Source organism: Erpetoichthys calabaricus, chromosome 4 (assembly GCF_900747795.2).
Source record: "Erpetoichthys calabaricus chromosome 4, fErpCal1.3, whole genome shotgun sequence".
Classification (NCBI taxonomy): domain Eukaryota; kingdom Metazoa; phylum Chordata; class Cladistia; order Polypteriformes; family Polypteridae; genus Erpetoichthys; species Erpetoichthys calabaricus.
Window position 1 is genome coordinate 114,234,905 of NC_041397.2, and position 27,643 is coordinate 114,262,547.

At 39.1% G+C, this 27,643-nt stretch overlaps 2 protein-coding genes across 2 annotated transcripts in view; both read right to left on the bottom strand.

Annotated features, from left to right (window-relative positions):
• Positions 1-15,346, bottom strand: part of med4 (mediator complex subunit 4) — a 29,514-nt gene extending 14,168 nt beyond the window's left edge. The window contains exons 1-5 of the mRNA XM_051926262.1: positions 15,221-15,346; positions 11,350-11,416; positions 7,323-7,493; positions 6,181-6,238; positions 3,693-3,779 (exon numbers count right to left, since the gene is read on the bottom strand). Of these exons, the coding sequence (XP_051782222.1) occupies positions 3,693-3,779; positions 6,181-6,238; positions 7,323-7,493; positions 11,350-11,416; positions 15,221-15,342 (505 nt within the window). The 5' untranslated portion in view covers positions 15,343-15,346. The remainder of the gene's footprint in view (positions 1-3,692; positions 3,780-6,180; positions 6,239-7,322; positions 7,494-11,349; positions 11,417-15,220) is intronic.
• The window catches only part of alg11 (ALG11 alpha-1,2-mannosyltransferase), a 357,044-nt gene that overhangs the window by 127,794 nt on the left and 201,607 nt on the right, over positions 1-27,643 (bottom strand). The gene's annotated exons all lie outside the window — the stretch shown is intronic.

Consider the following 27,643-nt stretch of genomic DNA (forward strand, 5'->3'; position numbering starts at 1 on the left):
TGCCGCAAAACCTAAAAACTGTTTAAAACATTTCATTATCAAAATCTGTTTATTTGAAGTGACTGAATCTCCCAACCTCACACAACCACTGATAAATTGACATAAGGGAGGATGGTTCCCTGAACTCAAGAGGTTTACATCAAATTCTGACTCTGCAATTAGTATGTTGCAGGATAAATCGAAAAATCTGATGTTCTCTTCTACATTTCTCCAGTCTCCTGTCATCCAGTCCTGGGGTCTAATGTATAAACGGTGCGTACACACAAAAATGTTGTGTATGAACATTTCCACCCTCAAATCGCGATGTATAAAACCTAAACTTGGCGTAAAGCCACACACATTTTCACGGTAGCTCCAACCCTGGTGTACGCAAGTTCTCTGCTCGGTTTTGCAAACTGCCGGCACCCAGCGTCAAAGCAGTGCTACCGTCCCTGTGTGGTTACCCTTTCTTTTTTAGATCCACATTCCTGACACAGCTTTATCATATACACTGAAACTAACTGCATATTGTTTATTAGTTTAAGCCATCTGATTGTAATTAACCTGTAACAATATAATGTATTCCAAATACCATAGCTGCTTTAGCGTTGTTACTCTCACTGCACCCTGTTTTTCCTTCTTACAGCTGTTCTCGTTAGGGGTTGCCACAGCACATCATCTTTTTCCATATTACTCTCACTGCACCACTCGGAGTATTTATATCACTATATCTGAGTGGGGAATCACAGATCTACAGCAGCTGATCGGAAAGAGAATTATCGGTATACCGCATCAAGCACATGCTGCCTCAGCCACGCTGTTTATTGAACTGCTCTCACATGGCAAACGCTTCAAAGCTTTTCCTGTACGGACCTCGGGGTTCAGAAACAGTTTCATCCCAAGAACTATAAACGCAATCAATCAGTCCATCAAGTGCTCCTTGTAGAACTGTTTGTACTTATAAGTACAATTACCTCACTGTAAACTTACACTACAGTTATAATATTGCACAACCTTATCTTGTCACTTTATAAAGCACATATTTACATATGATGACGATACCATTTTTAAGATGAAATGCAGCAAAATATGTTTATTATATAGATAAAACTAACTTCATTTAAATAATCTATATTGTTAATAATTAAACATGTGAGGACACGGTGCCGCAGCACTAGCGAGGAGCTGGCGCTCCATTCACGGATTGTTCCTGCCTTGCGCTGTATTCTTGCTGGTGCTGGCATGACACTGGAAGGATGAATGGATAGAATAATTAAACATGTACTACGAAGATATTTCAATGTTCCTTAAAAGTTCTGAAGAATCTGTGTTCTAAGCTTACAGATGGCTTAACATCTATTACAGACCTGATTGTGTGGCGATTGGGTATTTGGAGAAAGAAAAGTAAGGACAGGAATTGGGGGTTAGTACATTTGAAAGAGACAGTACTGCTACAATAAAGTATTTCATCGAAAACGCGCATGGCGCAGCAAGCATCTTGCGTGAGACATGAACAATCACTGCACCACCATGTTCCCATGTTTAATAACATACTTTAACTCCTATCATCATGAAAATGATATCACGTATACATCTCAGTATTTTAATTATTCAGAGAGCTGTAATATTACGAATATAATGGATTCTGTGTCCTGTCGGAGGAAGAGAAAGCCCAGAAGCACGTACTGATTCACACACATAGAGCACATAGAAGATCAAATACAAAACAAAGCATTTAACGCGCTACTTTAGTTACGATGGGATTTGAGAAACTAGTAAATTAAACGATTTTAAGATTAAGTTTACGATGTTCTACTTTAATGACAAAATAAACTACGTGATTAAAGTGTAAATTTCAAGATTAAAGTTGACATTTTGTGCTTTTTTCCCAACTTTGATATGTGACAACTTCTTTTTAATTTCGGGCACTGTGCGACTTTGTGAACTTGAGCTTTCGAGTTTCTCCAACACACTGTGTCACTCGATCAACTTCCTTTTGTTGTTTATACCACTGTTTAAACCAACACATAGTACGTTTTTCCTTGCATCCACTTAGTATCCGCTGAAATTCTTCTATTTTCCCTCGTGCTTTTGCCATTTTCTTTTCACAGAAGGCTGAGCTTAAGGGCTATTTATATTGATTTGCATATTCAAAGAGGCGTAATTCTAGGAGGAGTTGGGGCGGGACAGCAGGCACATGTACGTGTGTTACTTTTCACGCTGACTGGGACTTATGTAGCGGAAGAACGTGGAAGTTGGTATTCGCACAGATTTATGCATCTGGATTTTTTTTGTGCGTACGAACATTTCTGCTTTTGTGCTTACACCATGTTATAGTGTGAGTTCTACGCACGCCATTACACATGAGGCCCCTGGTGATTACATGTCAACTATAGCTTCCTCTTCCTGTTCCTTGTTAACAGGAGTGTATCATTCCTGATGTAATCTTCTGCAGCTGTAGCCCAATGGCTCTACGTTTCAATACAGTGAGAGATGATCTTCTGTATACCACTGTTGTAAAGAGTCCGTTTTCTGACAGACACATTTCGACGCAGCGCTCCATGTTCCTCGACGTATCAGCAAGCGTCTTGCAGGGGGAATAGTAGTAATTTCACGTTGGATGTTTTCCTTCAAATCTTCCGCAGTGTGAGGCTTGTTCCAATAGACTTTTCCTTTAAGCATCCCCTAAAGGAAGAAGTCTGGTGGCGTCAGATCTGGCAACCATGGTGGCCAAACCCCCTTTGAAATTACCTTGTTGCCAAAGAAGGTCTCAGTTTCTGCCTTGCCAATGTGTGACACATTGCTCCATCTTGCTGGAAGTAACCTTTCGTTAACTCATGTTCATCCAGTTGATTCTGACATCGCTTAAATGAACTGGTGACTCGGTAGGTTCGCACACTCTAGACGTGCTACTTAATATTGTACACCACCATCCTGATGAGAAGTCTGAGTGAAGGGGTATGTGTGGCATGCACCCAGAAGTTGCAAACAGAGGTTAAATGTCGCAGCAGCTGTCCGGCACACCTCATCACTCCGACGCAGGGGCATCCCGGCTTGTTTGAAGCTCCATATACTGAGAAGCACATTACACGTTGTTTCGTTCAGATCTCTTCATTCTAACCAGAGTTATTACAGAATATCTGGGGACTCTTTCAAGTGAATCTCCATATATATCCAACAACATTTTATAAATAAATAACCACCACATAGTAAAGCATACAATGTTTTCACACCCTAAATGTATTAGTAAACAAATGAAGAAAAAAAGGGGCGGCACGGTGGCGCAGTGGTAGCGCTGCTGCCTCGCAGTTAGGAGACCCGGGTTCGCTTCCCGGGTCCACCCTGCGTGGAGTTTGCATGTTCTCCCCGTGTCTGCGTGGGTTTCCTCCGGGCGCTCCGGTTTCCTCCCACGGTCCAAAGACATGCAGGTTAGGTGGATTGGCAATCCTAAATTGGCCCTAGTGCGTGCTTGATGTGTGGGTGTGTTTGTGTGTGTCCTGCGGTGGGTTGGCACCCTGCCCGGGATTAGTTCCCTGCCTTGTGCCCTGTGTTGGCTGGGATTGGCTCCAGCAAACCCCCGTGACCCTGTGTTCGGATTCAGCGGGTTGGAAAATGGATGGATGGATGGATGAAGAAAAAAAGCACATAAAAAGACAAAATATTAACTTGTGATCATTGTCATATGGCAAATAAAAAACAATTTAAAAAGCTACCTGGCACCCAATTGAGGGGAGCACATACTGCATTACTTGCACTTATCCTATGGGCATATTTAATAACTTCTTCAGAGGAGACACTTCCTATAATAAAAAGAGCAGGGAAAGAAAAACAAAAGAATTAATCACATAGTAGTTTTAAATTTACAAGACTTTTCCAAACATTTGTATAGAAATTACTCACAGATAAATAAATTTTCAAAATGTAGACCTATCAAGAGACATACAGCAATACAAAAAAAAACTTATCTGCACTGTGTACCAAATTTGGAAATAATTTATAATAATACAATGCAGCACATTAAGTTACAAACTGAAGAGTAAAATTGTACTTTGACTCTTGCAATAGCACAGTTTGTTCTGTTATGCAAACAGATGTTAAGGTACACTTGGTGAAACTTCTGTACTCAGTGCACAGTAATGGAAAAATATGATTTCTTATTACTCTTAAAGCATAAAAGCATCTAAAAAAGCAAATAATGATTTTATCCCATACTATACAGTATATAACATCCTCTGCTTATCAATTCAGTCAAGACTAAGGTCTTGGAGCAGTTATTACACATATGTCTTTTAAATACACATTATAACACTACCTGAAATCTGCCATTCCCAGCTTAAAAATGTAGGCAAATTAAGACAACTTCTAAATGTACAGGACAAGGACAAATAAAGTTGCACATTTATTTCTAGTAGAACTGACTACTGCAATACATTATTCAAAGACTGCTCAAATTATTCTGTTTTGTTTGCTTCAGTTAATTCAAAATGCTGCCACAAAAATCTTTACTAGAACTAGTGTTATGACCACATAACTCCTGTACTTAAGTCTTTACACTGGGTTACAGTTAAGTTTAAGGCCGACTTTAAACATAAAAAATACTTGGCTACTAGAGCTTGTAAGGATCAGCAAGGTAACTGTTAGATGTTGAGCTTTTAGCTAAAGGGCCCCAATCCTGTGGAATGAATTGTCTACTTCTATAAGAGACGCAGTATATTAGTTCAGCATAACCTGATTAGATCTGCTGATTAACTGTTCTAATTTTCCCTCATCTTTGACAGTCATTTACATAATAAATTAAAACATTGCTATAATTAAAAACTGTTACTGACCCTTCTCAGTACTGTGCTGTGGAACTTTGTGCCCCTACCATACTGCTAAACAATGGGAAAGGGAAAAAAAGAAAAAGGGAGCCATACAATCCAATTATTAATGGACTCAGTCTTTTTAGGTCAATGTCACATTACAAAACTTTTGTCATGGGGCATGTCAGACTTGCTGACTGCTGTTGCTAATCTCATCACCAGACCATGTCAATTTAAGCAACTGAAATTTTTTGAAAGTTCAATTTACTGACATTGTGCCAACCTTCTAACACTGTCATGCTCACTTCTTTTTGTGACAGCCAATAGTGTGCTGACCGACACAGCCAGCATTGTACAAAGGGTTAACAAGTAGAACAAGTTCAGTCATATGTCCTTTTTGTACAAAGGGTTAACAAGTAGAACAAGTTCAGTCATATGTCCTTTTTGGTTTTCCTCTTTTACCATTCTGTCCTGGTAGGTATAACATAACACAAATGAGCACTTTATTTTGTGAGTTTTAAAACATGTGTTATTCCATATTAATTAATTCTTTGCATTTATATAGCGCTTTTCTCACTACTCAAAGCGCTCAGCAATTGCAGGTTAAGGGCCTTGCTTAAGGGCCCAACAGAGCGGAGTCCCTTTTGGCATTTACGGGATTCGAACCGGCAACCTTCCGATTGCCAGTGCAGATCCCTAGCCTCAGAGCCACCACTCCGCCTATTCACTGTTGCTTCATATGCATTATACTTCTCGATTAGCATTCATTGGTTGTCAGCTATAATGCACACAGTGCTCGCCCCTACGACTTTGATTTTGTCAGGGTGAAACATGGACTAAAGTGAGCCACTGGGGATAATATCACATTATGGGACTGGCTTTATGGAAAAACGCTACCATCTGCCTCTGACTCTTAAGATTATGTAAATAAAGGCTACAAATGAACATTTCTAGAAAAGTTGTGTAATGTGACATGGCCTTTACTAGACTGCCCTGCACAAACATATACTGTAGAATGGCCAGGTTGGTAAGCTAGCTGGACAAGGTCTTCGGAAATGTAACACGATTTTGTGTTATAACTGACCGTGGACCCCAAATGGTTTATTTTCTCCAGTTTTTGTTTTGCTGTCCTCTGTGGTCACCTGGCAATATCTCAATCATAGCATTAATAGGCTTATACTGTAAAGTTTTGTTAACGTTAATCATTTGAAATTGCTATTTTATTAGTATGTTTAGCCTAATCTGCATGTTTGTGTGTGTGTTCATCATGTGATTTGTAAAGTGTGCAATTTGCATTTAGCTGTAAAATTCCTACAGTGTTATGAGCACTATGCATTTTTTTTACTAAATACATACTTGTTATACATACTCATATTGATATTAAAAATTGAATACTCACCCTTCCTTGCTTTTTCTATTGATTTCAGTTTTTCCTTTGCTTGATAAACTGCTGTTGCCTACAAACATATAAAAAAATTTCTAAGATATCATTGAAGTACTCCCAGAAAACTTTTCTTGCTCAATAATATCTACTAGGCAAAACAATACACTTTATTAAAATACATGTTTTATCATCACTCTGTAGCAAAGTATGGGTTTTCTTTAAGACTAGGAATTATAGTAGCTATTGGTTTTCCTTCCAGCTTCATTTTTAATTGCCAGTCAACTAATGGCTGCTAATGTTAACTGACTTTGTTGCTTTGATTTTGATTGACTCACTTTAAGATTCCAAAAACCTAAAGTGCATATTTTATTTCTTAAACAACTGAACATTATATGAAACAAGCTGTTCCAGGTCAAAAAAAACATATGAATCTATGGTCTTAGACTCCGCTGCTAAAAGCCACAATTGCTCAGGTTTTCACTGCAACCTACTTTATAATTATAAGCCAATTCTTGCTGTTAATCGTACAAGTTACTTTAATTATATGTCTTGGCAGTGCAAACATTCTAATACACCAGATATTTTTATTATAGTTTATTGTCTTTATCGGAGGTCACAATCTGAACGTTTTCTGACCTGGGCCTTAGTTAACTAACAGCTGGCTAAGGAAAAAAATACATTTAGCATCTGTGATCTTAAAAGGAGAGTCGATTTCAAATTAAGGCAAACAAGTCTGCTCCATTAGCAGCAGTAGTTACATATTAATTAAGAAAGTGACTGGAATGAAAACCTGCAGTCACTGTGGCCCTCCAGGCATTTAACTTGAGACCCCTTTTACAATCTGTTTAAGAGATGAGCCACTGAAGCCCTAAACAGGCAGCTATCTTCTTTGTGCACTTCCAATATTTCCATCACTTTTTTGTACACATGTAGTATGAAATCTAAAAATGGAAATGTATTACAATTAGCATAGATAATCAATTAGTAAATTATATAGCCTTAATATATTTCTTGTCTTATTTTCACTAAAGAATCAATACAAATCATGTCAACACTTCATGCTATTCTAATATATCCTAAAGCAAAACTTGAACATTGCAATCAATGTTCAAGATTTCTAAAGGATTTTAATGCTTTCAGTTTATTTTTTGGCCTACCAGTATGTGCTCTGCTTCTTTCAGCTGTTTCTGAAGTTGCTGAATGTCAGTGTCTCTTTTTTCTGCCTCTTTTTCCAGTAACTGCATTTCCTGATGAACTTTTCCTTGTTCATGAGCTATCCTCATTAGCTCTTGAAACTCACCATCCCTCTGCACCAGTAGCTCTAAAATCTACAAATTAAATCAGTGAATAGTAAAAATTCCATAAATATATACAGGCAGTGGTCAACAATATAAGTTGGTGATGGCTGTTTAAATGGGTGAAAGATGTTTTATTAGCACAACTGAGGTATCTCAAAACAATATAATCAAGAGTGGTTATTAGTGATTTTGTGAACACTGTTTCCCCTTTAGGCGAGTCCCTTAAAGGTATACTTCCAAAAACATTTTTTTTTTACCTGTTACTTAACCTGTGTTGCTTGTAGTAATGGTCAAGAAAAAAAAAATTGAACTTGTATTTTTATGGAGAACTGAGATGAGATAAAGTTAACACAACAGGCTTCTACAGGTACCAACGCAATTTACAGGATTGAGGCGAGTTGAAGGCTGGTCTGACTGAGTCGCAGAATATCAAACTACACAACTGGCATCCACAAGAGCTCACCATGACAGCCCCTGACTTGCTAAGATTATGTAGATGAAGTGTTGAACTGAAAAATCACTGAAAAGGACATGTAGTGTGACATGGGCTTAAGCTACTGAATATACTGTATAAGGTGTACTTATGTTTACACACGGTTTACAGATGTTGGCTATTTTTGTGTTGAATAAATAATGAGAAAGTAAAATCTGTTATCATTTGGTTTCACCGAAAGTTAGATTTATCTTGGTGAGGACTGTGATATTATGATTAATGATATCCATGGGGGTCACTACAGAAGAGCTAGTTTCATTTATATAATATATATTTATATATTTTCTTTCATAACCTACCACTTGATTTCATTTGTTGTGAAGCACTTTGGGTAACTTCACTTATATGCTATATGAAAAGGTTTTCCATTTACTGTATACATATATATTATTAATTTCAGAATTGCCATACAATTCTTATTTTGTAAACTGCTTAATTAGAGACAACTACATGTTGACTGCATTATCTACCTACCACCTTCACCATCAAAACAAAAAAAGTAATCAGTTAAAAATGTTAAAATGCCTACAAGGCCTACAATTAAACAGTGTGGTCAATGATTGTTTTTAAGAGAGCTAGCTGGGTATGGTATTGATAAAATGCGTTTTCTGCTTTCCCACAAAAGTAAATGAGTAGGTCAAGATTCCTTCAAAATAGCAGAATGTGATAGCATGCTAGCAGCATACAAAAGGTTATCACTGTTGGACACTTGTTAGCAATTGTGTTGCACATAGTATCATGTCAAATGGGGCTATTGATTTATGACAAGCCATGGTAAGACTGACAGTACTCAAACTGTGGGTGAAGACTGTAGCTCAATATAGTACACACCAAATGCATAGTCAAAAGATCTGGCACAGGAACATGAAAGGTTGAGGATACCCACACAGGTTGGGTTTAATAAATGTAAAATTGTTCATCTAAAGTAAGATGTTTGCAATTTAAAATTATGTACTAACAGAGGTCATATTTCACATACAGTGAAGTTAGTATGTTTTTTAGTCACCATCAGGCCTGATGAAGGCCATAGAGCTGAATCTTTTGAGTTTTTAATATCCTTTCCAGTGTGCAAACAACACTGAACTTCTTTTCAAGTATTCTTCTGATTGCAATGATGTCAGTTATGCTGGACTTTGACAGGAAGGCTTGAATTAGTACTAGTCAGAGGGGTGGTTTCCTACCCCAGCCTTAGGTGACTACATGTGGCTTCAGGATTTTGTTCCAAATAGTTTCACATTTTTTCATTAATTTTTTTCATTATTTAACAGTTTTTTTCATTAATTGACATCATTGTTTAACTAGCTTGTTTTTTTTCTCCTCATATTATGCATTAAGAAAAGCACAGTAGTGCAAGATATACATTCATAAGAAATTAATAAACCTTGTTTCTGTGTAGTTTGCTCCCTCAATTTTTATAACAGAGAGGATTATGCAAATGACAGTGTATGCTGAATGTCTTTTTCACAAGCATAGTCAGTAGTATGACATATGCAAGCAGAAGGGAAATTGTCAGCATTTACTTAAAGCTTTGTACAATTAACAGTTATTAATCCATCAAAGGGCGTAGACTATCAGTTATGAAATGTAATTAAATTCTATCACTACACAAATGAAATGTAATTAAATTCTATCACTACACAAAAGAAATAAATTAGAGAATGCAGATTACTCTTTTAATACATCCTTCTTTTCTGTATCCTGTGCAACTATTCTTGGCCAGTTTACCTAACACTGTATTCTAATCCAAACTATATTTAGGCACAAAATGTGACACACTTAATAATTAAAATAAAAGTGAAATAAGACAGATGAATAACAAATGTTCATGGCTAAATGTATATAACTCAATGTTAAATAAGACCTTATACATTTGAAACTGCAGTACAGTCAATTTGAAGGATTTAAATCCAAAGTTAAAAAAATTCAGCGTTTTTTGAAGTTGGACCTCGAAAAACTAAGGTAACTGAAAACACTCATTAACAGAGTAACAACAAAACGTACGCAATGTAAACAATTTACAATATGAAATTAGTCCATCTATCTATTACCTGAACCTTCTTAATCTGGTTTAATGACAAATCATATACTAACTCAGGTTATACATCCTTTGCAAGGCACACTTTTATTCCAAAAACATGTCTCACTAATCAACCAAACATGCACATCTTTGAAAAGTTTGAAAAAAAGCAGAAAAGACTGAAGTAGACATGGGGAGAATGTGCAAACTACATACTGCCAGTGACCAGGTGTGATAAGTGGTCCGTTGCTTTATGCTGGTTTTAAAAAAAATAAAGTGTGTCCCAACAGCGTGCAGGCCTTGAACAGGTGCAGATGTGCACATGATGGCACACATCAGTGGTTGATTGCAGTGCTTGGCCACACATCAGTGGTTGATTGCAGTGCTTGGCTGATCATGCATTTAAGTGCAAATGTGAGCAGATTGATCATGTCGTGTATTCAAACGTCGGAGTGGACGGAGGGTCACATCTCCACGAGATCAGGCTGTATAAAGAGAGCCTGCATGGAAGGGGAAAAGGGGAGGAGAGATCAGAAGAATAAGGGCAAAGGAGAGAATGGAGGTTAAAGAAGGAAGAAGGAGCGAGAGGCATGAGAAGGAGAGCTCGTGTTAAAGAGCAATGGAGGCAGGTGGTCAGCTATTGGCCTCAGGCAGAGGCTGAAAAAGCGGTGCTCCTACTGAACTATACTATACTGGGAAGTAGGTGCGGCCCATTATGTGGCATCTCCTGTGGATGCTGAGGGGCTAGCAGCGGGAGACAGGTGTGCGGCTTGACGCAGCACCCCATGGATGTGGCAGGCCTGGCAATGGGGACTGCACCTGTTGGCAGGCATCTCCTCTTAGTGCAAGGTCTCTGGATATGATAAGCAGAGGGGACACCAGGTTTCAGACGGAAGCACTGGGGCTCATGTTTTAAAAGAAAAAGGGCCGTCTCCAAATTTTTAACCTGATTTTATGGATTATTTGGACTGTTTTAACCTCTGATTTCACCAAATTTATGAATTACTTATTTATTGCTCATAAGAAGAAGAATTTGGCTACACTGCACTTTAATTTGGACACTGTTTGGATTTGATTGATTTTAATAAAAGCACTTGACACTGGTGTTTTCTCATTTGTCTGGCTCATCTCGGTTAATGACGCTCAACGGCTCAGGTTCAAGAGGCTGCTGGAAGCAACCGGGAGTGTGGAGCCTACCCTGACCATCACACCAAGCCAGAACAGTGCTAACCACTGTGTCACTGTGTCATCCAATTTTTATAACATAAGACTCATTTTTTTTCTCATTTTATAAATAACATTTGAAATTACCCAAAATTAAAAATATGAATTATAAAAGATCTACTTCTAAAATTACACTTTAAAACAAATCTTACTTGACTTTCCTCTCCAGGCTGTGGCAACTTCTGGCTTCTTGAAAGGGCTAACATTTCAATTAATTCCCTAAAATTACAAATTTAGAGTCATATTAGTACATAAGAACATGAATAACAAAAATATTGTATGTTATGTAATATGTATAATTTAGCAGGGAAGAAGAAAACCAGGATAAATCACTTTATAAACCTTTCTAAATAGCAAAATACTGTCACTGTTTCCTTACTAATTATTTGTAAGAGAATGTGTACTTTCTGACTTGAAAGTGAACAGAACAAAAACTAAGGAACTGAAACCACAATCTGTGCCTACAATAATTCAGCCAAATTTATTCAAAGACAATGTCACTTGGAGGTGGAGACTATACTAGTCACTGTCTGCAAAGGACCGGGTAGCACACTCCTAGATGACCAAGGAAATTGTGATTGACTGTCAGTTTCCACATTGCAGCTACATGTAGCCAGGATGGCCTCCAACTTGTTGCAACTGTAAATTGGGTCAAGCATTTCAGGTAGTGGATGGATGCAAAAGAAAAGCAATGTAAACTCAGGTGGGGCATAAAGATTCCACAAACCAAATTCTGTGTGGAGACAACACCGTCTGTTGTACTCTCTTAGCAGGAGCCCACACAATTCAAAACCAAAAGCAGTACAATAATACAGTGGGTGCTATCGAATAATGAGTATACTTCCATATAAATGAGATGTGGTTTTGAAACCTGAAAAATCCTCCCTCCCTGACCACTAGGGGACACTGCAGCACCCCAAACAAAGATGAAACCACATGGACTCTTCCTGGGTTCAAACCCAAGGTTTATTAACAGTACTTCACAGAAGGCTTCTCACATTTTGTATAATCACAAGTATTCTTTTCTCTCTCTCTCTCTCTCATTTATTCCTCCACTCTTCCCAGGTAAGCTTTGTCTTTCTTCCACCAAACTCCAACTCACCTTGGTGAGGCAGAGAGAGAATCCTTTTATCCAAGACCCGGGAGTACTTCCAGTGCTAGGACATATCCTATTGGAAGTACAGTAGTTCATAAATCCCTGCAGCACCCATGAAGCCCAACAGGGCTGCTCTGTGGTACTACAGTTCCCAGCATCCCTTACATGTGTCTGTGTCAACACCGCCAGGATGCCAAGAACTCCTCAAATTGTAAGGTTGTAAAGGTAATGACCTGGGATCCATCCTGTCTGGGACACCATCCCATGTGTGTTGTCTACTACAGAAGTCGAGTGCCAAAGTGGCCAATGCTTGGTCATAATAGCAAAATGTGCAAAGCAGGAACCAACCTTTCAAGGCTGTAGTCCACCACATGGCACACTAATGCACACACATTTACAGGGCCAATTTAGATTCTATTATCTAACTTGTTTTTAGGATGCAGGAAAAAAATAGGCGTACCTTGAGAAAACCCAACAAAGACATTGGGAAAGCATTGAAACTTCACACAAGCAGTCCCCAGACAAGGAAATAAGATCAGCAAGTCCAGGAGAATAATAAACCAACACTTGCATCATATTCACCACTGTACTTTACAAATATTAACTTACACAGTAAGAATATATATATATATATATATATATATATATATATATACTAGACATTAAGCCCGTTACAATAACGGGCGCTAGAACAGTAGTCCATAAACATTAGTAGGAACAGTCTATATTAAATTGCAAGGGACCTTTTACATCAGTAAATTTTTTCTGTAAAATGCCTGTAATTTTCTCTGACAGTAATACTGGCTTTGCTGTCCGTAATATGCATTTAATTTTCTGTCACAACAGTGGGCAATCAGCAGATTCTCCCCTGCAACTGATGTAATGTGCGCGAAAATAAATCTACTTTTAAAAGTCATCATATTGTAATATCATGAAAATTCATATATTTAGGAAAGTCATAAAAGTCATCGTATTGTAATATCATGAAAATTCGTATATTTAGGAAAACCCCTTCAACGACTGACACTTTACACTTTACCGGGCCAAGCTTCTTAATCGCAAATCTGACATCCTCAGAATGAACACTTTCATAACAATGGGGAAGCTGGTCTCCGCGTCTCAGTATTCGATCGGATTTTTCGTGTTTTCTGTTTTAGGTCTTACCTCATTTACCGAAATCCAATTGGATCTGCCGCGCAATATTTTATAGGTCCTGCCCTCTCTGTCTTGTGTGACGCGTCAGGCGGCCTTTGAAGCATCTGCTTTGAAGCGTCGCACCGTGACCCGCGCATGCGCACTTCACCAGAAGACACACACACACGGACACTGGACGCACACAGGGGTTTTATTAAAGAGGATGCATCTGTGTGCTTTGTGAAAACATCTTTTCGCAGTTTAAAGGGTCCAATCTGCAGCACCATTACGAAGCTAAAACACCCAAATTTAAGTTCCTACTTTCCTAAGGGAAAGCTGGCAACACTCAAACTGAACCGAACTGCTCAGAAAAACGTTTTCCACACCAATAGTAGCAAAAGGCGACAGAGTTATCCTACAAAATCGCGCATGAACTGATGAAAAAGACAAGTGGCTAGTAGGGCATGGTCACAGTTTCTGTGGAATTTTCAGGTTTCCTTTTGAGTGCAAAGGTTCTCTCTAAGTATTGTGCTTTCTCTCCAAATCTCAAAGATGTTAGGTTAAGGTTGATTGGGGAACATCAAAGAGAAACTGAGCATTCATCAGCAATGCACTGTATGTTAAGTGCTGTTTAGTATTGTGAAAAATCATCAGCAATGTGCTGTCAGTTTCTTACCTGCTGTTAAGAGCTGTGATGATCAGCAATGCTGTCTGTTATAGGCGACTAAAAACAGCAATGTGTGGTCTGTTGCTGTTAAGGACTTTGTGATCAACACTTGAGAACATTTAATAATGATAATGTTGAAACGCACTGCCAGTAATGTTGAAATTTTTGGTTGCATACTTATTACGTCATTATTTTCATCACTTAAAAACGTATATTTATCCTTATTCTCAAATGCATAATGGTTTCAGTCGTAAAAGAGATATTTCTGGATTGCGGCTCTTGCAAAATATTCTTTGAGAATGTGGCAAGGTTGTATACCGCGGATATATGCTGATGATTCTAGTTCAATACAAGTCTACAAAGAATGTCTAGCAAAAATGTAATAAACATGAATGAGGTGCCTAGCAAAAATGTAATAAACATGAATGAGGTGCTTAACAGAGTATATTAAGCCCATTTCTATGAACACTCTGAGATGAATTATTATTATTATTATTATAAAAACAAGTTTTTACATTTGTATAGCGCTTTTCTCACTACTGAAATAATGATAATTACACTTCGGTATTGTTACGTCGTTATCCATCTTCTGTTAAAATTAATCACGTAAACGAAACAACTGCATTTGGTACAATTCTTTACTATTTCTATTAGACATTAAAGCAATTGAATACTTAAATTTTAACCTCTACTATACCTGTATGAACTACCAAGCACTTAAATATATCTTAAAAATGAAACAAAAAGTAAAATTTGCGTGATGCCAGAAAATAATAAAACATTTTACAGAAACAACATCTTTTAAAATATCAGTACATTTCAAGCATATAGTCCGTTTAGCTTTAAATATATGACCATTTCAACAAACACTTTATTCCAAGAATTTTCTTCCCTGTAAATGAACAATTATACAGTAACAATCAGGCAGTGAAGCTGGATTTGTTTTATAAGTTTTATAATGACATAATTCATATAAAATAAGGAGGTAATCTTATTGATTTTTTTCTCAAATAACGATAGTGCGTAAATTTTCACAAAACCATTTTAGTCGCCGGCAAAAGTCTTTATTTATCCGGAAAGCCCAAATTATTGTTTCCGCATCTGTTTTACCTATCTGATGAATTACCTGGAGAGCACCTCCAAATCGTCCAAAACAGACAATAATCTTTCTTTGGTTGATCTGTCGGAAACCGCCATAACAATATCTCCCAGGCACTCTACCTCCCACAGAAAAGATTCTCTAGGCATGAGAGGAAACTGTGCAAAAAAAAAAAAAAAAAAACTGTAAGGCTTGGGAAATACTGACACCTAAAGTTCGGAGGCTACGCAACAGTTTCAGGCTGTTCAATGCAGTTTATGAGAAGTTTTAGAGAAAAGCCAAGCAAAATGACACCTTTTATTGGCTAACTAGAAAGATTACAATATGCAAGCTTTCGAGGCAACTCAGGCCCCTTCTTCAGGCAAGATGTAATACAGGAACTGAAGTTTCCTATGTTTATATACACACTCTAGGACAAGAAACAACATTGGTAAATCTTTAAATGAGAGATTTTGTATGTAAAAAATTAATAGATTCATTCAGGCTAGGGTTAATTTAGCAAGAGAGAAAAGAACAATGTATTGTCAAGATCTCTGGATAAGATAACTGTCCAACAAAGTCTTTTGAAGTTTGTAATGAGTTTTTCAAAACAATGTGGGTCTGTAGACAGGTTGTCTGTCATTCTGAGAGATGTAAACAATCCTCATATCTGGCCATAAAACTCTTGTCTTTATTCAATCCATGTTGTAAAGTATTAAATTTTAGCATGAGTTTAACTTCCCATTCTTTTCTCTCTTGCTGTGTTTTGAAGTTGCCCATAAGCACTGTGACCTTAAAGTCCTTCTCACAGTGTCCATGGCTGTTGAAGTGGGCCGCCACAGGAACATCTGTGTTGCCATGTTTAATGTGGAACCTGTGTAAGTTCATTCTCTGGCGGAGTGTTTGTCCAGTTTCTCCTACATAGAGTGCAGTGTCAGGACATTTCATGCAGAAAATTAGGTAGACTACATTAGATGATCTGCAGGAAAATGATCCCTTGATGTGATGTTCGAGTCGGCAGTGTGGTATAACTATACGGTCTGTATCATAGATGTGGGCACATGTTTTGCATCTTTTCTGTAGGCATGGAGATGTGCCATTTTCTGTTGGTTCACTTAGGGAGCCTCGGACAATTAATTGTTGAAGGTTTGGTGGTTGTCTGTATGCCAGGAGGGGAGGTTCAGGAAATACATTTTTCAGTGTTTGGTCATTGTTTAGTATTGGCTGAAGTTCTTTTATAATTTTTCGAAGTGTTTCAAGATGTGGGTTGTAGGTGACAACAAGGGGGATGCGATCCTTGTTGTCTTTGTTTTTATATTCCAGAAGGTTGTCTCTGGGTATGGCAGTAGCTCTTCTTATTTGAGTGTCTGTTGTTTTCGGGGTGTAACCTTGTTTGATGAAATCTTGTCTGAGCTCCTGCAGTTGTTGATCCCGGTCTGTTGGGTCTGAGCAAATACGATTGTACCGTATTGCTTGGCTGAAAATAATGGAGCGCCTTATATGCTTGGGGTGGAAGCTATCATTTTTCAGGTAGGTCCGTCTGTCTGTCGGTTTGTGAAAAATAGAAGTTACAAGGGTGTTGTCTTTCAGTTGAACGGTGGTGTCAAGGAAGCTGACTTCTGTTTTTGAGTAATTCAGCTTCAGCTTTATGTTGGGGTGAAAACAATTATATTCATTATGAAAATGGAGGAGGTCCTTTTCACTGGCAGTCCAGATTATGAAGATGTCATCTATGTAACGGAGATACAACATTGGTTTTACGATGCACACTGAGAAGTTTTAGAAAGAAAATACATTTTTAAAACTTTTTAATATAAATTTGGAAAAAAAGTGTTTTTTCCTCAGGTGCTAAAGGACAATTCTCCAGTGTGAGACAAACCATTGATTTAGTGCAGAAACACTACAGATTTGTAAATTTATTAGAATAGAAACTGCACAAGGAGTAATGGGATGAAGCTGAAGAACAGCTGAGATGAGACAGGGAAATGCCTTTAGTTCTTGTTCTCATACAGAGTTCTTAACCCCAAGAATCAGGATTCACTCAATTACTCTAAGGTGGGACAAGATTTGTTTAATCTATTTAGATGGCTGGGCACTTCCTACAAGAAATGCAGTAAACAAGATTTTTAGACTGAAGTGGTGCAGTACTGATCCCTGAGGGGCATCAGTTTTTACATCACCTAATTCTGAAGATTAATTTCACACTATAATCTTTTCTTCCTATGTTTATGCCTATTTTACACCCACCTTCACATTTGGCCTTAAACTACCACTTCTTTTAGTTAAATGAACAATTTGTCATGTAGGACATTATCAAATCCTTTCTGAAAATCAAGTAATATTATATGTACCTCTCTTATTGTATGATTTTGGCAAGTCCTTTTAGAATTTCAGCATATTAGTGAAACACAACCTTCCCCATCTGAACCCATACTGACTGTTCATCAATGCATCTTTTGTTGATGTGTGTTGCTCACTGTTTTTCTTAATAATTGCTTCCATTAATATACCATAATTAAACAACATTTGCCAGCTTCCAGTCTTTGGGAATTTTCCCCATGTGCTATTATTTCTGATAAATAACCCAGCCACAGGGGATGCACAAACCAATGTGTTTCTTCATCCCGTTCCCAAGCCCGGATAAATGGGAAGGACTACGTCAGGAAGGGCATCCGGTTTAAAATATTGCCAAATCAATATGCAGACAACAAAACAAATTTCCATACCGAATTGGTCGAGCCCCGGGTTAACAACGACCGCTACCATTACTGTTAGCCAACAGAGTGCTGGCAGAAATTGGGCTACTGTTGGCCAAAGAAGAAGAAGAAGGAGAAGAAGAGGGAGGAGTCATGTCCGGAGGCAGGAGGAGAGGAGGAAAGCAAAGAGAGTGGAACTGAGGGTAGGAACTTTGAATGTTGGCAGTATGACTAGTAAGGGGAGATAGTTAGCAGATATGATGGAGAGAAGGACGTTTGATATATTGTATGTGCAAGTGACTAAATGGAAGGGGAGTAAGGCCAGGTGGTTGTTCTATCATGGTGTGGATGGGAGGAGAAATGGGGTAGGAGTTATTCTAAAGGAACCAGTATGTCAAGAGTGTTTTGGAGGTGAAAAGAGTGTCAGACAGAGTAATGATTATGAAGGTGGAAATTGGAGGTGTGATGATGAATGTTGTTAGTGCATATGCCCCGCAAGTTGGGTGTGCGATGGAGGAGAAAGAAGATTTTTGGAGTGAGTTGGATGAAGTGATGAACAGTGTACCCAAGGGACAGAAAGTGGTGATTGGAGCAGATTTCAATGGACATGTTGGTGAAGGGAACAGAGGAGACGAGGAGGTGATGGGTCAGTATGGTGTCAAGGAAAGGAATGAAGAAGGTCAGATGATAGTGGATTTTGCCAAAAGGATGGACATGGCTGTGGTGAATATGTATTTTAAAAAGAGGGAGGAACATAGGGTGACATACAAGAGTGGAGAAAGATGCACACAGGTAGATTACATCTTATGCAGAAGAGACAATCTCAAGGAGACTGAAGACTGCAAAGTGGTGGCAGGAGAAAGTGTAGTTAAGCAGCATAGGATGGTGGTCTGTAGGATAACGTTGGAGATCAAGAAGAGGAAGAGAGTGACGGCAGAGCCAAGGATCAAATTTGAAAAAGGAAGACTGCAAGGTTGAGTTTAAGGAGAAGATGAGACAGGCACTGGGTGGTAGTGAAGAATTACCAGACAGTTAGGAAACTACAGCAGATGTAGTAAGGGTGACGGCAAGAAGAGTGCTTGGCGTAACATCTAGACAGAGGAAGGAGGAAAAGGAAACCTGGTGGTGGAATGGGGAAGTACAGGAGAGTATACAGAGGAAGAAGAAGTGGGATAGTCAGAGAGATGTAGAAAGTAGACAAGAGTACAAGGAGATAAAGTGCAAGGTGAAGAGAGAGGTGTATGATGAGTTGTATAAAAAGTTGGACACTAAGGAGGGAGAAAATGACCTGTACCGATTGGCTAGACAGAGGGACCAAGCTGGGAAAGATGTGCAGCAGGTTAGGGTGATAAAGGATAAAATTGGAAACATACTCACAAGCGAGGACAGTGTGTTGACCAGATGGAAAGAGAACTTTGAGAAGCTGATGAATGATGAGAACGAGAGAGAGAAGAGGTTGGATGATGTAGAGATATTGAATCAGGAAGTACAACGGGTTAGCAAGGAGGAAGTAAGGACAGCCATGAAGAGGATGAAAAATAGAGAGGCCGTTGGTCCAGATGACATACCTGTGGAAACATGGAGGTGTTTAGGAGAGATGGCAGTAGAGTTTTTAACCAGATTGTTTAATGGAATCTTGGAAAGTGAGAGGATGCCTGAGGAGTGGAGAAGAAGTGTACTGGTGCCAATATTTAAGAATAAAGGGGATGTGCAGGACTGTAGTAACTACAGGGGTATAAAACTGATGAGCCACAGCATGAAGTTATGGGAAAGAGTAGTGGAAGCTAGGTTAAGAAGTGAGGTGATGATTAATGAGCAGCAGTATGGTTTCATGCCAAAAAGGAGCACCACAGATGCGATGTTTGCTCTGAGGATGTTGATGGAGAAGTATAGAGAAGGCCAGAAGGAGTTGCATTGTGTCTTTGTGGACCTGGAGAAAGCATATGACAGGGTGCCGTGAGAGGAGTTGTGGTTATTGTATGAGGATGTCTGGAGTGGGAGAGACGCACTTCAGAGTTGTACAGGATATGTACGAGGGAAGTCCGACAGTGGTGAGGTCTGCGGTAGGAGTGATGGAGCATTCAAGGTGGAAGTAGGATTACATCAGAGATCGGCTCTGAGCCCTTTCTTATTTGCATTGGTGATGGACAGGTTGACAGACGAGATTAGACAGGAGTCCCTGTGGACTATGATGTTTGCTGATGACATTGTGATCTATAGCGATAGTAGGGAGCAGGTTGAGGAGACCCTGGAGAAGTGGAGATATGCTCTAGAGAGGAGAGGAATGAAGGTCAGTATGAACAAGACAGAATACATGTGTGTAAATGAGAGGGCGGGCAGAAGAATGGTGAGGGTGCAGGGAGTAGAGTTGGCAAAGGTGGATGAGTTTAAATAGTTGGGATCAACAGTACAGAGTAATGGGGATTGTGGAAGAGAGGTGAAAAAGAGAGTGCAGGCAGGGTGGAATGGGTGGAGAAGAGTGTCTGGAGTATTTTGTGACAGACGGGTATCAGCAAGAGTGAAAGGGAAGGTCTACAGGACGGTAGTGAGACCAGCTATGTTATATGGGTTGGAGATGGTGGCACTGACCAGAACGGAGGAGACAGAGCTGGAGGTAGCAGAGTTAAAGATGCTAAGATTTGCACTGGGTGTGACAAGGATGGATAGGATTAGAAATGAGTACATTAGAGGGTCAGCTCAAGTAGGACGGTTGGGAGAATCAGAGAGGCGAGATTGTGTTGGTTTGGACATGTGCAGAGGGGAGATGCTGAGTATATTGGGAGAAGGATGCTAAGGATAGAGCTGCCAGGGAAGAGGAAAAGAGGAAGGCCAAAGAGAAGGTTTATGGATGTGATGAGAGAGGACATGCAGGTGATGGATGTAACAGAACAAGATGCAGAGGACAGAAACATATGGAACAAGATGACAGAAGCAGCCGAAAGAAGGAGAAGGAGGCTATGATTTGTGATAAATATGAACCAACTGTTTATACTTGTACTCACCAACCTCCTTAAGCAACCAAGGATAAATATTTTCCCTTCAATTTGTTTAATTTCAATGTACAAGTCTACATTATAGCAGTCTCTTTGTATGGCTACCTCATATTATTTAAAAGGACGCAGGACAGAATATATTTTAACAAATGTTGTACACAAACTAAGATTTCTTAACTTGTTTTCCTACAGCTTGTACAGGTTTTTAATATTTCTTTCTCAAATTCTAAATAGGAATGTCACCATGTCAAAATTTTATTAGGCAGTACTGTACCTCTGGAGGTAATATTATGTAAGGTCTTCTCTTACCCAAATCCCTAATGGTGCAAATACAGAAACAGAATTCTGCATATATATATATCTGCATATATCACTTCAACAAATGCATAAATAAATAAAACATTTATTTAATGACAATAAATCAAGAAAAAGCATTATCACGGGGAAAAAATCAACAGCAGTAACCTGGTTATCACAAGTGTGATATCTGATATCATTTAATCCTACTCATGTTTTGAATGTTGTGCTGCCACCTTTTTTTTGGAATAATCATTGCATGCTATGTATGTATATTTATACAAACACCCATATATATAATATATCAATAAAGCCAAGTACATGGGAAGACTAAAATTCAGAACTGAGAACCACATTGAAAAGATATCTGGCTTGATGTGACACCTACAAGTCACCTGTCATTATAACATGTCCTTATATAATATGTCTTTTGCTTGTATTAATTGTTCTATTAAAACTGGCTTATCATTCATTGACTGACTGACTGGCTTCTCATATGCCTAAACCAGAGCACAACTGAAGAGATGAAGCCACTGGTACAAAAACAAACTTTTATTTTCAAAACTCTCCACAGCACAAGTATTTAATTACTGAGACCTCTCCACTATTCCAGGAGGAGGAGGAGAGGCTTCTTTTAAATCTAGACCCAGGAAACTTCCTGCACATCACTGGTATACCCTAAAAGCACTTCTAGGTCAGATGGATTCTCATGGGGTAGGGGAGTGGCCTCCTAAGAGCCTTCTCCTCAACAGGACGGCATGCTCAAACTACAGATCCCATGTAGCTTTGTGGTAGTCCAGATAGAGAGTAATGCTGAAAGTATGCTGCCATCCATCCTTATTACGAGAAGATTTTGCCTTGGCAAACGGTGCTATATATTCCATCCGTTATTCTTGCATCCCATCCAGGAATAGTACTAACTTGCCCAGATTGCCAGTTTTCCTATTACCTCCATCACAATCATGTTTATGGTATACAGAGCTCTACAAAGAGAATGTATTCAACAAATGTGTGAAAGTTCAAAACCTAACATTTATAAGAAAAAGAAGAGTGTGATTGTTTAGATAATAATGAGACTAGTGTCCTCTTGTACAGGTGCTGGTCATAAAATTAGAATATCATGACAAAGTTGATTTATTTCAGTAATTCCATTCAAAAAGTGAAACTTGTATATTAGATTCATTCATTACACACAGACTGATGTATTTCAAATGTTTATTTCTTTCAATGTTGATGATTATAACTGACAACTAATGAAAGTCCCAAATTCAGTATCTCGGAAAATTAGAATATCAATTAAGACCAATGCAAAAAAAGGATTTTTAGAAATGTTGGCCAACTGAAAGGTATGAACATGAAAAGTATGAGCATGTACAGCACTCATTATTTAGTTGGGGCTCCTTTGGCCTGGATTACTGCAGCAATGCGGCGTGGCATGGAGTCGATCAGTCTGTGGCACTGCTCAGGTGTTATGAGAGCCCATATTGCTCTGATAGTGGCTTTCAGCTCTTCTGAAATGTTGGGTCTGGCGTATTGCATCTTCCTCTTCACAATACCCCATAGATTTTCTATGGGGTTAAGGTCAGGCGAGTTTGCTGGCCAATCAAGAACAGGGATACCATGGTCCTTAAACCAGGTACCGGTAGCTTTGGCACTGTGTGCAGGTGCCAGGTCCTGTTGGAAAATGAAATCTGCATCTCCATAAAGTTCGTCAGCAGCAGGAAGCATGAAGAAGCTCTAAAACTTCCTGGTAGACGGCTGCGTTGACCTTGGAACTCAGAAAACACAACGGACCAACACCAGCAGATGACATGGCACCCCAAACCATCACTGACTGAAAACTTTACACTGGACCTCACGCAACGTGGATTCTGTGCCTCTCCTCTCTTCCTCCAGACTCTGGGACCTTGATTTCCAAAGGAAATGCAAAATTTACTTTCATCAGAGAACATAACTTTGGACCACTCAGCAGCAGTCCAAAGGCGAGACGCTTCTGACGCTGTCTCTTGTTCAAGAGTGGCTTGACACAAGGAATGCGACAGCTGAAACTCATGTCTTGCATACGTCTGTGCGTGGTGGTTCTTGAAGCACTGACTCCAGCTGCAGTCCACTCTTTGTGAATCTCCCCACATTTTTGAATGGGTTTTGTTTCACAATCCTCTCCAGGGTGCGGTTATCCCTATTGCTTGTACACTTTTTTCTACCACATCTTGTCCTTCCCTTCGCCTCTCTATTAATGTGCTTGGACACAGAGCTCTGTGAACAGCCAGCCTCTTTAGCAATGACCTTTTGTGTCTTGCCCTCCTTGTGCAAGGTGTCAATGGTCGTCTTTTGGACAACTGTCAAGTCAGCAGTTTTCCCCATGATGGTGTAGCCTACAGAACTAGACTGAGAGACCATTTAAAGGCTTTTGCAGGTGTTTTGAGTTAATTAGCTGATTAGAGTGTGGCACCAGGTGTCTTCAATATTGAACCTTTTCACAATATTCTAATTTTCCGAGATATTGAATTTGGGACTTTTATTAGTTGTCAGTTATAATCATAAACATTAAAAGAAATAAACGTTTGAAATACATCAGTCTGTGTGTAATGAATGAATCTAATATACAAGTTTCACGTTTTGAATGGAATTACTGAAATAAATCAACTTTGTCATGATACTCTAATTTTATGACCAGCACCTGTATATTACATCTCCCACCATTATTTATGTCAGTAAAACTGTTGAAAACCCCCAATCACCATATTCATGTATCTCTTCTCTCCTGACTGACAAAACATAGCAAAGATCAAAGTTCCTACTTTTCCCTCATTTTTTTAATCTTCATAGAGTTTTTAACTTTAGATTAAGCATTTGCCCAGTGAGACACCAACCATCCATCTATGAAAACATGAGTTTCCAAGTGATCCATGGAACAGAATATCATCTGTACTGACACCACACCCAGATTAGCATCATCAAATAATAGTCAGCCAAATACAGAAAAATTCCCCAAAATTGGAATGATTTAAAAAAAGGGCATTAGCTAAAATGAACCACATTTAGTAATATGTTATTATATGGCATACATGTTGTAAGCAGATAAAATATAAGTTGTAATGCTTTGGCAAAAACAAAACATCACATTTTGCCGCCCCCCCTTAATCCCCCCCAAAATGTATAGGCTTCAATATGATTTCTAGGATGACATGAATTGAAGTCACACAAAAAAGGAAAGACATGCACATTTCTAATACCATGTCAACTATGACCCCCCAGTTTGTGGCTTTTCCAGCGTGCCTGGTCTGTTATATAAAAAGACAGAGAAAGAGGTCTTAGAACCCTGTTAGGAGGCTGAAATGATTCCCCTAGTATGCTAGACAACAAAGCAATTCTTAACAAAACATAAAAGTATATTTGTAATATTCCAGCAAAATTTGCGGTGCTCTAGCCTTTAAAAAGACAGAAAAAACTTATGCCCGGTACAGTTCTTGTAGGCCAGTAGGTGGCAGCAGAAATATACATAGGCAATGGACTATATACTGTATGATGCCTTTGCCAAAAAAGGCACATTGCTTTAGACATAGGGTCCTTTAAGGGTTACTTAGGACAGATGCAGGATGAATGCAGAGAACACATGCAGCCACTAGAGAGGGTTCAAGTCTGATGTTCTTCTTTTGATATAGGACTGCCTCTGACCACAGAAGTGATTTTAGAGTTTGGCACAGAAGAGAATCTCTGGAGGAATTTAAAGGCCAGGACAAGTTGAGATCAGCGTTGAAGGGTGACATGAGGAAAAGGCAGACTAGGTGGAAAGATCCTTGGCCAACAGACATGAATAAGGGTTCTTAGATGCACAATTTGGCAATTTGTTGTAATTTAATATTCTTTTTAAGGATGATGTTAAATTTTATTCTCATCTTTGGAGCAAGTTGACATGTTCTATCATGGCTTGGATAGTGGGCTCCATCGTTTTGTGCGTTTCTAAATGTCCCAGGCCATGTTGTTTATGAAATGAATGGATAACTTTTTAATTTCTTTCTTGCTTTAAGTAATTTGTTTTCTTGATGTTTTTACTTAATAAGGTTTTAGAGGGTGTTGATATTATTTCTGGTATTATTTTTTACATTCAGCTTTATTTTATCATAAGTAAAAAATATTATGGGAATTTCCCCAGTGCTATTGTATATTCTATGGGCACCAACATTTGTGATGCAGTTGCCATAATATTGCTTTGGAAATTAAATTTTAAATGTGAGTATGAAGAGTGGGGCTGTGAAGTGTTTGATATTTTCCTTCTGAATCTTAACAACAGCAACTCAACATGATGACATCTGTAAAAAGACAAACTATGATAGAAATTGCACAATTACCTATATTAATAACTTAAAACAATAATAACAAAAGCTGAAACATGCACTCACAAAAAATTAAAATACAAAGATTGTGAGTACTGATTCAGAATTCCCTAATAAGAAGTTTGCTTTTAGAAGTTTTTTCTTTGTTTGTTTATCCAAAGATTAGATTATAGACACAATTATTGCATTTTTTATAAAAGTGGGATGAGGATGCCGTCCTGCGATACTGCCATCATTCACATGACAGCAATCAGCATGGTAGTTGTCAACAACATGGAAACATCCATTAAAAAGCAAACAATATGGTGTTGCAGTAAAAAATAATAAAAATAATTTTAAGATTTGGAAAGTTTTATTTTTCACAATACTCACCATCTTTTTTTAATTTTTCTGCTCATTTTGAAATAAATAAATACAGTATATAATTATTTACATGATTTCACCATGGTACACTGTATTTTATGTTTTGGGTTGCAATTGCCACTAATCTTCCTCCAATATCAGGTCAGGTCAGGTTGGGGAACATGCACTGGTACAGCGCATTGCCGCACCCACCACACAACAAAATAGCTCAGGATTCTGGTTGGCAACACCCCAGGCAGACACACGGTCCAGTCCCACCTTCTGAAAATGACCATCTGTCTGACGCAGCCAGGTGTTTTGTGGGCATCCCGTTGGCCTTGTCCAGCCACTCGAGTCCTCAACAATGAGGATCCAATGAGTCAGATCACCCTCACGAGGAGAATTGTGCCACATGGCCATAATGCCGTAATGGACACTCCCTAACAATGCAGGTAATGTGCCTCATTCGGGACTCCAAGAGCAACCGCTCATTTGACACAAAGTCAAACCAGTGGTACCCAAAGATTCTCAGAAGTGACTGAGTACCTCAGGTCTCTGGATAGCATCCATGTCTCGCAACCATATAGCAAAACAGGATGTACCAGGACTCTAAAGATTTGGACTTTTAACCTTTTGCAAAGATATCAGGAGTGCCACACACCCCTTTCCAGTGACCTCATGATACCCCCCCCCCCCCCCCCCCCCCCCATGCTCTTCCAGTCCATCTACTGACTTCATAGGAAGAGTCACCAGAGACATGAATGTCACTGCCGAGGTAAGTAAACCTTTTGACAAGGTCGACAAACTCTACACAGACAGACAGACACACTGCTGGTGGTTGCACAAAGTGGTCATTAAAGACCTGGATCTTGGTTTTTATCCAGGACATTCACAAGCCCAAACATTCAGACTCCTCACTCAGTCTCTTAAGAGCCCCGATCAGAGCCTCTAGTGATTCTGTGAATATCATAACATCGTCAGCAAGTCATGATCGATGAATCTCTCTTCACCAACAGATGCCCCTCAGCTGCTGGACCCCATGACCCTGCCCAACACCAAGTCCATGCAAGCATTGAACAGAATAGGAGCAAGAACATACCCCTGATGAAACCCCAGAATCAACTGGGAAAATCACAGAAGTTCTGCCTCCACTCTGCATAGCACTCACAGTACCAGTGTACAGTCCAGTCATAATATTCAGCAACTATGAGGGGATCTCGCAAAGTCTCCGGATGTCCCACAGGGCAGCATGATCAGTTGAGTTGAACACTTTACGAAAATCAACAAAGGCTGCAAAGCATCCCTGCCGATATTCACATTTGCACTACATGAGAACCCTCTTGGCTAAGATGTGGTCAATAATAGACTTCTTAGACATTAAACCAGACTGCTCCAGTCACAGGTAGGTGAACAGGTGACCATGGATCCTGTTGAGGATGACACTAGCAAGGACCTTACCTGGCACCAAGAGCAGTGTTATCCCCCTGTAGTTGCCATAATCCAGGCAATCACCCTTCCCTTTCCATATAGTGATGACAAGTCCTGTTTTCCAGTCAGTTGTGATGACACTTGTCTCCCAAATGGTAGCAAAGATTGCTTGGAATGCCAGAAGGACAGCCTTACCACCAGCCTAGAGAAATTCACACCAGATACCACAGATCCCTGCAGTCTTGCCTACCTTCAGCTGGTTTACCACTCGTGCAATCTCAGTGAGATTGGGTGGTTCAAACCTAATTGGAGGCTCAGCCTCAAGAACTGTGGACCCCAAGATATCCAACGTCCTAGGTGGAGGATCAGCTTTAAACA